Source organism: Ctenopharyngodon idella, chromosome 15 (assembly GCF_019924925.1).
Source record: "Ctenopharyngodon idella isolate HZGC_01 chromosome 15, HZGC01, whole genome shotgun sequence".
Classification (NCBI taxonomy): domain Eukaryota; kingdom Metazoa; phylum Chordata; class Actinopteri; order Cypriniformes; family Xenocyprididae; genus Ctenopharyngodon; species Ctenopharyngodon idella.
In genome coordinates this window covers 7,947,920-7,961,365 of record NC_067234.1, presented here as the reverse complement: position 1 = coordinate 7,961,365, position 13,446 = coordinate 7,947,920, and the positions used below count along the sequence as shown (strand labels likewise).

Below are 13,446 nucleotides of genomic sequence, written 5' to 3'. Positions count from 1 at the left end.
CGCTCGCCTCCTTTAAGAGGATTGGGGACCTGCAAGCATTTTCGGTCAGCGAATCGTGCCTGGAATTCGGGCCGGCCTACTCTCACGTTATCTTGAGACCCCGGCTTGGATATGTGCCCAAAGTTCCCACCACTCCCTTTCGGGACCAGGTGGTGAACTTGCAAGCACTGCCCCTGGAGGAGGCAGACCCAGCCCTAGCGTTGCTGTGTCCCGTTCGTGCCCTGCGTGTTTATGTGGACCGCACGCAGAGCTTCAGAAGCTCTGAGCAGCTCTTTGTTTGCTTTGGAGGCCAGCAGAAGGGAAAGGCTGTCTCCAAACAGAGGTTGGCCCACTGGATAGTGGATACCAGTCCCAAGGCGAGCCGTGCCCCCTCTGGTTGCGAGCTCACTCCACTCGGGGTGTTGCCTCCCCATGGTCGTTGGTGCACGGCGCTTCTGTAGCAGACATCTGCAGAGCTGCAGGCTGGGCGACACCGAACACATTTGCGAGATATTATAATCTCCAAATGGACCCTGTGTCCACCCGTGTGCTGTCTACATGTAGATAGCCATGGGTGTTTTGCTTGCTTGTGCCATTTTCCTTGGTTGAGGGAATGCGAGCACTTTTCCCGCTCCTCAGTTCAGTTCCCCACATGGTGAACCCTGTGGAGTTCCTCCTGCATCCTGCGGCAGCCAGACGCGGCTGAGGCGTCCGGCGCCAGGTCCAGTACTCGTGTGCATGCACGTTAGGTCAGCCCTTGTACTGGGCTAGATGCCCGTATGATGTGATTCCCCTCGGGTAATCCCATAAGTGTCCGTCCACGGTACGGTTTCCCTGACGGTAAACCTGTGTCTTTCCCTGGGCGGCTCTGCTCTGCCCTGTCTCTGAGCGCTAGAGTTCCTCCCAGAAGGTAGGACCTACGTCAGAGATCTTCCATATGCGTTACTGCCCCTCGGGTCAGTCCATATGTGTTTTCCACACGTTACCTCCCTTCGGGCAGGGTGTGGTCTCCGTAGCTTTCCCCTCCCCGGGGAACGCTTTCCTGGCGTTTTGGTCATGGCTGAAAAACGTGGGAATCGAGTCCCGAAGCACTTTTCCCCGGGGGTAAGGAACAGCAGCTTCGACCATCTCCTGAGTAACGCCCTGTCCTCTCCATCCCACTGGTATGGAAGACACCTCGGGCTTACTCTGGGCGCTGGAGGGTTACGAGTCTGTGCTAGCACCTGCATTTGGGCACGCCACAGCTTGCCAGCATCTGCTTCCTTAACACTCGTAACGTGGCTCAGTTGCTATGGCGCTTTCCATTGGACCCCATTACGTCAGTATCGACGTAACGTCGAACGTGACTGACTGAATGGGAACGTCTAGGTTACTATTGTAACCCCCGTTCCCTGAAGGAGGGAACGGAGGCGTGACGTCCCCTTGCCATAGCCCTGAGTCACCACTGAGCGGCCAGGTACCTATCTCGGCTCCTCAGCAAAATATGAATGGAGTGAGTATGCCGGTCCTATTTATACCCGGATGCCGGGGGTGTGGCCCGGCATGTAAATCTCACTGGCCAATTCCCATTGGCTTGTTTTGTACCTTTGGAGGTGATTGGGCTACCAGGCGAGACCCCATTACGTCAGTATCGACGTAACGTCTCAGTTCCCTGCTTCAGGGAACGGGGGTTACAGTAGTAACCTAGACGTTACTTAATCACAAATTCCAGCGGACACCATGCACAGAGGTATAAAAAGGTTAAATGAAGAATATTGCACATTACTTTTGTCTTTAAGTCAAGTCAAGTCACCTTTATTTATATAGCGCTTTTTACAATGTAGATTGTGTCAAAGTAGCTTTACATTGATAACTGGTACATTATTTGGCTGCACAGCAGCTCTTAAAGAATAGTGTCAATGCAGGCAGATCAAAGCACTGTTGAATATCAAATGTCAAGTCAAGTGTCCCCAACTAAGCAAGCCAAAGGCGAGAGCAGCAAGGAACCCAGACTCCATCAGGTGACATTAGGTGGCAGACAAGTGGCAAATTGGTGTTAAAATGGAGAAAAAAACCTTGGGAGAAACCAGGCTTAGTCGGGGTGCCATTTCTCCTCTGGCCAACAGTGCTTTGTTACAATTCAGGTTGCTATCATAAGTCCCATGGGATCGCAACATTAAAAGTATTTATTTCAGTTCCATCCAATTGAGGATCGTATTGAGGATCACGCCGGTATGGACGGTTGTTGAGGAACTGTGTTGTGGCTGTCGTGTCGATCTCACAGTGGATGATCTAGTTGACTCAATCTCTGCTGATACGTCAGGGCTGCGTTGTGGTCGTGTCAAGGTGCAGGTCCTTGGTCTCACCTGGATACGGCCCGGATCCGGTTGACTACGGTGAACCTCGGGATAAACAGAAAGACTAATATTAGCGTAGCTGCCATTCTTCTTCTGATGTAACGAGTACATCAGGTGTTATAGGAAGTGTTCCCGGTTCCGGCTGACCTAATTTATGCAGCCTAATAATCCTTTAATGGATTTGAAAATATAAATTGGTAATGTGTTATGTGTATGCCAGGTTAAAGAGATGCGTTTTTAGTCTAGATTTAAACTGACCGAGTGTGTCTGCTTCCCGAACAATGCTAGGAAGATTGTTCCAGAGTTTAGGTGCCAAATAGGAGAAGGATCTACCACCTGCAGTTGATTTTGATATTCTAGGTATTATCAGCTGGCCTGAATTCTGAGATCGCAATAGACGTGAAGGACTATAATGAATTTGGAGCTCGCTCAGGTACTGGGGAGCTAAACCATTTAGTGCTTTGTAAGTAATTAGCAAGATTTTAAAATCTATACGATGTTTAACAGGAAGCCAATGCAGTGTTGACAGAACTGGGCTAATATGGTCATACTTCCTGGTTCTAGTAAGAACTCTAGCTGCTGCATTTTGTACAAGCTGTAGTTTATTTATCAGGCGAGCAGAACAACCACCCAGTAGAGCATTACAGTAATCTAGCCTTGAGGTCATGAACGCATGAACTAACTGTTCTGCATTTTTCATTGAGAGCATATGTCGTAGTTTAGATATATTTTTAAGATGGAAGAATGTGGTTTTACAGATGCTAGTAACATGGCCTTCAAATGAAAGATTGGTATCAAAGAGCACACCCAGGTTCCTAACTGACGACGAAGACTTAACAGAGCAGCCATCAAGTGTTAGACAATATTCTATATTATTACGTGAAGAAGTTTTTGGTCCAAAAATTAGAATCTCTGTTTTTTCTGAATTTAGTAGTAGGAAATTACTGGTCATCCAATTTTTTATATCAGCTATGCATTCCGTTAATTTTGTGAATTGGTAAGTTTCGTCAGGGCGCGAAGAAATATAGAGCTGAGTATCATCAGCGTAACAGTGAAAACTAATGCCATGCTTCCTAATGATATCTCCCAAGGGTAGCATGTACAGAGTGAACAGCAACGGTCCTAGTACTGAGCCTTGTGGTACTCCATATTGAACTTGTGATCGATATGACATGTCTTCGTTTACTACTACAAACTGATAACGGTCAGATAAGTATGATTTGAACCATGACAATGCAATTCCACTAATGCCAACATAATTTTCGAGTCTATTTAAAAGAATATTGTGATCAATAGTATCAAATGCAGCACTAAGATCCAGTAACACTAATAGAGAGATACAACCACGATCTGATGATAAGAGCAAATCATTAGTAACTCTAATGAGAGCAGTCTCAGTACTATGGTACGGTCTAAATCCTGACTGGAAATCCTCACAGATACTATTTCTTTCTAAAAAGGAACATAGTTGTGATGATACTGCCTTTTCTAGTATTTTTGACAGAAAAGTGAGATTTGAGATCGGCCTGTAATTGACTAATTCTCTAGGATCAAGTTGTGGTTTTTTAATAAGAGGTTTAATAATAGCCAGCTTAAAAGTTTTTGGTACGTATCCTAATGATAAAGATGAATTGACGATATTGAGAAGAGGATCTATGACCTCTGGAAGCATTTCTTTCAATAGCTTAGTCGGTATAGGGTCTAACATACATGTTGTTGATTTTGATGATTTAACAAGTTTAGACAATTCTTCCTCTCCTAAAGCAGTAAATGAATTGAATTTTTCCTCAGGGACACTACAATGCACTATCTGACACGATACTGTAGTAGACGGTTGCATGGTTATTATTTTTTCTCTAATATTATCAATCTTGCAAGTAAAGAAGTTCATAAAGTCATTACTGCTGTGCTCTTTGGAAACATCAGAAGTTGAAGCTTTATTTCTTGTTAATTTAGCCACTGTATCAAATAAATACCTAGGGTTGTGTTTATTTTCTTCTAAGAGTTTTGAAAAATAGGCAGATCTAGCAGATTTTAAGGCCTTTCTGTACTCAATCATTCTCTCTCTCCACGAAATACGAAATACTTCTAGTTTTGATTTCTTCCAGCTGCGCTCCATTTTTCTGGCTGCTAACTTTAGGGCCCGAGTGTGCTCATTGTACCATGGCATTGGATTAATTTCCTTAATCTTTTTTAAATGCAAAGGAGCAACTGAGTCTAATGTGCTGGAAAAGACAGAGGCAATAGTTTCTGTTGCAACATCGAGGTCTTCTAAGCTGTCTGGTATGCTAAGGCGATGAAAATGATCAGGAAGATTATTTATAAAGCAATCTTTAGTGGTAGAAGTGATGGTTCTACCATATTTATGGCATGGAGGCAGTTTAGCTGCCTTGACTAAATGTAGTATACACGAGACTAGATAATGATCTGAGATGTCGTCACTCTGCTGCAGAATTTCAACAGCATCAATATCGATTCCATGTGACAATATTAGATCTAAAGTATGATTACGACAATGAGTGGGTCCTGACACATGTTGTCTAACACCAATAGTTTAGAATATCTGCAAATGCCAATCCTAATGCGTCTTTTTTATTATCTACATGAATATTAAAATCACCAACAACAAGGACTTTATCTGCAGCTAGTACTAACTCTGATAGAAAGTCAGCAAATTCTTTGATAAAGTCTGTATGGTGTCCTGGTGGCCTGTATACAGTAGCCAGCACAAATGTCAACTTACATAATGTTACGTAAAGTACCATAGTTTCGAAGGAATTATATTTGAAAGACTTCTGACTAATACTGTAAATATTACTATAGATTACAGCAACACCTCCCCCTTTGCCTTTCTGACGGGCATTGTGTCGATAATCATAACCTTGAGGACTAGACTCATTTAAAGTAATGTAATCGTCCGGTTTTAGCCAAGTTTCTGTCAAACACAGCACATCTAGATTATTATCTTTGATAATATCATTAACAATAAGTGATTTTGAAGAAAGGGATCTAATATTTAACAACCCGAGTTTTATCATTTGTTTAGCATTATTATCTCTATTTTTTATTTGTTGAACATCAATTAAATTTTTACCATTAAATGGGTTTGGAAGTTTTTTGTTTTTACTAATTCGGGGTACAGACACAGTCTCTATTTGAAAATATCTAGGTGTAAGTGTTTCTATGTGTTGGGAGTTATCTGAATTTTCTGACTTCTGTAATGTGAGGCAGCTAGCAGACGGTCGGTTTAGCCAGTCTGTCTGCTTTCTGACCTGGGCCCCAGTTTGTCATTTTTCAGTTCTAAGACTATGTGCCATATTACTAGAGAGAAGAGCAGCACCATCCCGGGAGGGATGAATACCATCTCTTTTTAACAGGTCAGGTCTGCCCCAAAAACTTTTCCAATTGTCTATGAAACCTATATTATTTTGCGGACACCACTTAGACAGCCAGCCATTGAGTGATGATAATCTGCTAACTATCTCATCACTCCGACGAACAGGAAGGGGGCCAGAGCAAATTACTTCTCCTGACATTGTACTTGCGAGTTCACACACCTCTTTAATGTTAATTTTAGTGATCTCCGACTGGCGAAGTCGAACATCATTAGTGCCGACGTGAATAATAATCTTAGAGTATTTACGATTAGCATTAGCCAGCACTTTTAAATTTGCTTTGATGTCAGGTGCTCTGGCTCCCGGCAAACATGTGACTATGGTGGCTGGTGTCTCTGTTTTCAAGTTCCGTGTAATAGAATCGCCAATAACTAGGGCACTTTCAGCAGGATTCTCAGTGGGTGTATCACTGAGTGGGGAGAACCTGTTTGATGTTCTTATTGGAACGGAAGAGTGGTGTTTTCCGCGGCTAGGCCGCCTCACCGTTACCCAAGTGCCCTGCTGCGCGGGCTCTACAGCCGGAACCGAACAATGTACAGAGTTCACTAAGCTAGTCGCATCCAAAACAGTATCTGAAGCCCTTGCATTCTTACTATCCTCGATTAAAGTTTGGATGCGTGTCTCTAATTCTGAGATTCTCTCTGTCAGCCTGACTATTTCCCTACATTTATGACATGTAAATCCCTCGTCGCTGACAGAGAGAGCTATGGTAAACATGTGGCAAATGGAACAGGTAGCAATGCTGGGAGAGGATGACATGACTCACCGTGTTTGTAGACTGACTGATCCTTTAAGAGCACACTCACAATGTAGGGACCAGCAATCTAAATATAATATGTTTATATATTCTTGACAAAGCCAAGTGAACGTATTGAATTTGTTAAATTCAAGTGAGTATTGAATGTGTTAAAGTTATCTAGACAGTTTTTTTTCTCTTTTTTGCCTCTATTGCTGCTTATTGATTATTGATTATTAATGACATCTTAGGCAGTGACAGGTCTATCCAATTTGACTGCAGTGCAAATTGCAAATTGGAAAAAGCTACTGTCATGCTACAGAAAAATGTAAAAAATTTATTTAATGTAAGTTTATAAGTTAATTTTGTTAGTTATTCCCCAGCACTCATTATGAGATATACATCTAATTTGCACAATTTTAAATGAGGACTTGACTGAATATGCCACACTTTATTTAAAAAAAAAGAATGAATAAATAAAAATAAATATTTTCTAAACTTTCATTATTTCATTTTGCCTCTGTATTCTATCCTGTTGTCCTCTGAACAATATTGGAACTTTGTATTTTAGCAGTTCGCAATTATTTTATTTTATTTAATCCTCCTTCACTTGTATTCATAATTTGTATGGATAAAGGCTTCTGTTAAATGAATACATGTAAATGTCTTACAGCACTCATCACTACAATGCGACCTGTGTTGCTAAAGGTTTTACGAAATGGTTTGTGTTTTTGTTTGCAGATGAATTCCTTGGAAAGGACCAAGTAGAGCACATCCTTCCCTCTCTGCCCTCTCCTTTGGTTTCTGTCTCTTCATCTCTCCCTGCCTCCTCTCTTTCCTCTCTTCCTCCATCATTCTCCTCTCTACCTTCCTCTTTTCTTCCCTTCTTGGCCTCTGCAGGTTCAAACACATCATTAATATCCTCATCCTCCTGTGTTCCCCGCTCCAGCCCTTCCTCTCTCCCTCCCTCTTCCTCTTCCACATTACCCTTGCCCTCATCTGCCTCTCTTCTGCCCCCTTTATCATTATCTCTCCCCTCCACTCCTCTCCTGTCCCTTCATTCTAAATCAGTCAGCAGAGACAGCAGCAGTCAAACAGGACAGAGTCCAAAGACATTTAGTGCCAGAAACTCTACAATACAAGAAAATACAGGTGAGACAACCAGAAAGTATTATAGTGAGTGAAGGTGACTGTGTAACTTCTGTATCTATACATACACTCGCCGGCCACTTTATTAGGTACACCTGTTCAGCTGCTCATTAACCCAAACATCTAATCAGCCAATCATATTAGGCATATACACTTGGTCAAGATGATCTGCTGAAGTTCAAACTGAGCATCAGAATGGGGAAGAAAGATAATTTAATTTGACTTTGAATGTGGCATAGTTGGTGCCAGACGGGCTGGTCTGAGTATTTCAGAAACTGCTGATCTGCTGGGATTTTTACACACAACCACCTCTAGGGTTTACAGAGAACGGTCCGAAAATGAGAGAATATCCAGTGAGTGGCAGTTCTGTGGGGGAAAATGCCTTGTTGATTCCTGAGGCCAGAGGAGAATGGCCAGACTGGTTCAGCTGATAGAAAGGCAACAGTAACTCAAATAACCACTTGTTACAAGCAAGGTCTGCAGAAGAGCATCTCTGAACGCACAACACATCCAACCTTGAAGCAGATGGGCTACAGCTGCAGAAGACACACTGGTCCATGGACACCAAGATCATGATTTTCTGACAAACTCTTCAAAAATTATGAGCAACAATAGCCATTTTACAGATCTCATGAAAGCTGCAGAAGACACACCGGTGCCACTCCTGTCATCTGAGAAATCAAGTCAAGTCAAGTCACCTTTTTATATAGCGCTTTTTACAATGCAGATTGTGTCAAAGCAGCTTTACAGTGATAATTGGTATATAATTTTGGCTGCACAGCAGCTCTTAAAGAAAATGGTGTCAATGCAGGCAGATGCAAAGCACTGTTGAATATCAAATGTCAAGTGTCCCTAACTAAGCAAGCCAAAGGCGACAGCGGCAAGGACAGCGGCACCCAAACTCCAACAGGTGACATCAGGTGGCAAATAGGTGTTAAAATGGAGAAAAAAACCTTGGGAGAAACCAGGCTTAGTCGGGGGGCCAGTTCTCCTTTGGCGAACAGTGCTTTGTTACGATTCAGGTAGCTATCATAAGTCCCATGGGATCGCAACATTCAAAGTATTTATTCCAGTTCCATCCAGTTGAGGATCGTATTCATCACGCTGGTATGGACGGTTTGTTGAGGAACTGTGCCACTGGCTGTCGTGTCGATGAGGCCTTCACAATGGATGATCTAGTTGACTCAATCTCTGCTGATACTTCAGGGCTGCGTTGTGGTCGCATCAAGGCGCAGGTCCTCGATCTCACCTGGAAACGGCCCGGATCCGTTTGACTACGGTAAACCTTGGGATAAACAGAGAAACTAATATTAGCGTAGATGCCATTCTTCTTCTGATGTAACGAGTACATCTGGTGTTATAGGAAGTGTTCCCAGTTCCGGCTGACCTAATTTATGCAGCCTAATAATCCTTTAACGGATTTGAAAATATAAATTGATAATGTGTTATGTGTATGCCAGGTTAAAGAGATGCGTTTTTAGATTTAAACTGACAGAGTGTGTCTGCTTCCCGAACAATGCTAGGAAGATTGTTCCAGAGTTTAGGTGCCAAATAGGAGAAGGATCTACCGCCTGCGGTTGATTTTGATATTCTAGGTATTATCAACTGGCCTGAATTTTGAGATCGCAATAGACGTGAAGGACTATAATGCATTACAAGCTTGCTCAGGTACTGGGGAGCTAAACCATTTAGTGCTTTGTAAGTAATTAGCAAGATTTTAATATCTATACGATGTTTAACAGGAAGCCAATGCAGTGTTGACAGAACTGGGTCATACTTCCTAGTTCTAGTAAGAACTCTAGCTGCTGCATTTTGTACGAGCTGTAGTTTATTTATCAAGCGAGCGGAACAACCACCCGGTAGAGCGTTACAATAATCTAGCCTTGAGGTCATGAACGCATGAACTAACTGTTCTGCATTTGTCATTGAGAGCATATGTCGTAGTTTAGATATATTTTTAAGATGGAATAAGGCGGTTTTACAGATGCCAGAAACATGGCCTTCAAATGAAAGATTGGTATCAAAGAGCACACCCAGGTTCCTAACTGACGACGAAGACTTAACAGAGCAGCTATCAAGTGTTAGACAGTATTCTAGGTTATTACGTGAAGAAATTTTTGGTCCAAAAATTAGAATCTCTGTTTTTTCTGAATTTAGTAGTAGGAAATTACTGGTCATCCAATTTTTTATATCAGCTATGCATTCCGTTAATTTTGTAAATTGGTAAGTTTCGTCAGGGCACGAAGAAATATAGAGCTGAGTATCATCAGCGTAACAGTGAAAACTAACGCCATGCTTCCTAATGATATCCTAATGAAAAAGCAATAATCCTTTAACGGACCATGAAAGGACATGAAAAGCAATGGTCCTAGTACTGAGCCTTGCGGTACTCCATATTGAACTTGTGATCGATATGACATCTCTTCGTTTACTAGTACAAACTGATAACGGTCAGATAAGTATGATTTGAACCATGACAATGCAATTCCACTAATGCCAACATAATTTTCGAGTCTATTTAAAAGAATGTTGTGATCGATAGTGTCAAATGCAGCACTAATAACAGGAAACTGAGGCTACAATTCACCAAAATTGGGCAATCGAAGATTGGAAAAACATTACCAGGTCTGATGAGTTTCGATTTCTGCTGCAACATTCAGGGTCAGAATTTGGTGTAAACAACATGAAAGATCTTGGATCTATACTGCCTTGTATCAACGGTTTAGGCTGCTGGTGGTATAATGGTGTGGTGGATATTTTCTTGGCACACTTTGGGTATCTTTGTACAAATTGAGCATCGTTTAAATTGTTGAATCTATGCCATGAATAATTCAGTTCTGAAGGCAGTTCTGAAGGCAAAAGGGGGTCCAGCCCGGTACTTGCAAGGTGTTCTAATAAAAGTGGCCTGTGAGTGTATATGTGCAGGGTAGAGTTCTCATTGATTCAAGTCACCACAATTCTCATTTTTTATTGAATCATCCACTGTTTATTGTAAATTAATTATCCATGCACATCGTTCTTTTAAAAACGTGCAATTGTAATCTTTAATCAAAAACATTAATGTGCCCCTCTTCCTGGCTTCGACATCTCTTCCGATGTGAGGGCTGGGAAATTAGGTTGTACAATGGCCAGATGATTTTCACTCTCTTCCCTCCAGAAGCCTGTCACTCACATGAAACAATTGTCCATTTATTTTGTAATAGAGAAGAAAAGTCATTTGCTTTTCCATTTTTTTTTGTGGCAATTTTAAATTGAAGCTCAAACCTGCCCTGTAAATGAGATCCTGTGACCTGGAACCGTAATGACTAGTACTGTCAAATTTCTCACAATTACTGACAAAAGTAGCAGGCCTTAGTGAGGGTCAGTTGAGTTAATAAAATTGACGTTATTGATGCTATTGCACATAATGCTTTGAGTGACACAATGACCTGCACTTTTTCCCATAAAAATACAGACAAATTATTCCAATGACTAAATGATTCTATTGACAATGTATCTAATGCTAGTATAGACTGTATACTAGTATAATAATGATTCTATCTAATGAAATAATGCTAGCATAATGGTATCACTGAAAAAAGGTGTGACAAAAAGTAATTTTGAACCCTGTGTTTATGTGCAGAATCTCCGTCCAGACAGGCTAAAGGCCTAGAAGGTCGAGCACAGCTGAGTAGAAGACAGAAGATGCCCCTGCCTGACCTAGATCTGGTGGAAATCCTTATATGAAAAAAACAACCTGCAAATAACTTTCCTACAGACAGGACAGCACTTCAGAGAGAGGCAAGAGAGAGTGAGGGAGTGAAGAACAAAATGTGAGTGAGACAGAAAATGAAAGGAAAAGTTAACATAAAGAAAGAGATGTATAATAATGTAATAGATCACAAACAGACAGACAGAAAGGAGATATTAAGAAAACAAAGGAAGTGCAAAGTAAAAGTTGGAGTTCAATATTGTGCCCCTCCAAAACACTGAATTTGATGGTTGATTCCTGAATTCTATTTCTGTCCATTTTTCACCCTGAAGCAATCGAGGAGTATGACATTTGCCCCAGTCTTATTGCATACTCAATGTCTTAAGTTCCCTTCCGTATTAGTTTATCATAAGTTCCACAAAGCTGTTTATATAATTCAGAGAAATATTTTGTGTGACTCTGCAGAAAAAAAATGAATGGAATTGTTATACGTACAACTAAATGATTGAATGCTATTGATCTTTTTTTCTTTTCTTTCTTTTTTTTTTTGTGGCAAACTTGCTGAAAATAAGCTTGTTATTAATTTTACAGCAATAACTGCTGTTTTGCATCATGTGTGTTTTAATTGCCTGAAAAGAACACCCTGACCCAACTGTTTTTTGGCTGGAAATATTTTAGACTGCACTGCTACAATGCTAAATGGTGAAGTTGTCAAGGGTCAATAACAATAATGTTTTGAGTCAAAATCCAATTGCATGATTGATTGATTGTTTTTTTTCTCTAGAAGCCATCTACCTTAGTTTTAAACACCTAGTTCAAAACTGTCTTACTCATTTCTAATTCCAAATCCATTATCATTTTATTCTTTTAATAGCTCTCTGGTAATCAAATCAATACAATAAAGTCACAGTGGTCTGTATTACAGTTTTTGTTTGTTTGTTTGTTTTGTTTTTTTTATTAGAGAATGTGGTTTTTGATAATAATTTTTTTTTTTCAAACTAAGATCAACTAAGTTATATAAACAACCATAATGTGCAGAGACATTATACAATGTGTGAAGCATGTCGAATTATACTTTTTGGTTTTCAGCTAAACATATTCTGTTGCCAGGTAGAAAAAAAAAAAAATCCGATTTCAGCATGGGTAATACACAGTGATCAGCAACATCATTAAATCCACCTGCCTAATTTGTATATGTCCGCTTTATGCTGCCAAAAACAGCTCTGATGCTTTGAGGCACGGACTCCACGAGATCTCTGATCGTGTTCTGTGGGATCTGGCACCATGAGATTAGCAGCAGGTCCTTTAAAGTTTAAATCCTGCTTTTTGTTGTGAGGTGGGGCCTCCATTGTTGGTCTAGAACATCCTATAGATGCTCAGCCTATTGAGATCTGGGGAATTTGTTCACTTCAGTTCATCTTTATTTATTTACTGAAGGCAATTTGGGTGCAGCATACAAGCAAATCACATAAGACAACACATACACACAATACAGCAAAATAAAAATTCCTTTCTAAAAGGAATTTACCTTAAATTTAAGAACTTTACAGCTGAGAGGATAAATCAATATCTAAAACGATTTGTTTTACTAATAGGAGTTCTATACCGAATACCAGAAGGGAGGAGGTATAACTCAGGGGGTGAGAATCAATTTGGAGCCCAAGGCAACACCTTGAACTATTTGTCATGTTCCTCAAACCATTCCTGAACATTTTTTTTTTTTTTACTGAAAGAGATCACTGCCATCAGGGACACCCTTTTCATGAAGGAGTGTATGTGGTCTGCAACAATCTTTAATTAGTGGTACTTGTCAAAGTAACGTCCACATGAACGCCGGAACCCAAGGTTTCCTAGCAGAACGTCGCCCAAAGATACTGCCTTCACCAGTCTGCCTTCTTCCCATAGCACATCCTGCTGCCATATCTTCCTCAGGTAAATAATGTTCACACATCTGGCCATCCACCTGATCTAAAAGATGTGATTCTTCAGACCATGCGACCTTCTTCCGTTGATCGATGTTGAGTTCTGACGCTCGGGTGCCTATTGTAGGTGCTTTCGGTGGTGGATGGGGGTCATCATGGGCACTCTGACCGGTCTGTGGCTACCCAGCCCCATACACAGCAAACTGTGATACTTTGTGTGTTCTGACACCTTTCTATC

General features: G+C 41.1%; 1 protein-coding gene across 3 annotated transcripts in view; it reads left to right on the top strand.

Moving 5' to 3' along the window:
- Positions 1–12,210, top strand: part of amotl1 (angiomotin like 1) — a 51,035-nt gene extending 38,825 nt beyond the window's left edge. For all 3 annotated transcript variants that reach the window (XM_051862104.1, XM_051862103.1, XM_051862105.1), the window contains 2 exons: positions 7,188–7,598; positions 11,218–12,210. In XM_051862104.1, the coding sequence (XP_051718064.1) occupies positions 7,188–7,598; positions 11,218–11,321 (515 nt within the window). In that variant the 3' untranslated portion in view covers positions 11,322–12,210. The remainder of the gene's footprint in view (positions 1–7,187; positions 7,599–11,217) is intronic.
- The last annotated feature ends 1,236 nt before the right edge of the window (positions 12,211–13,446 follow it).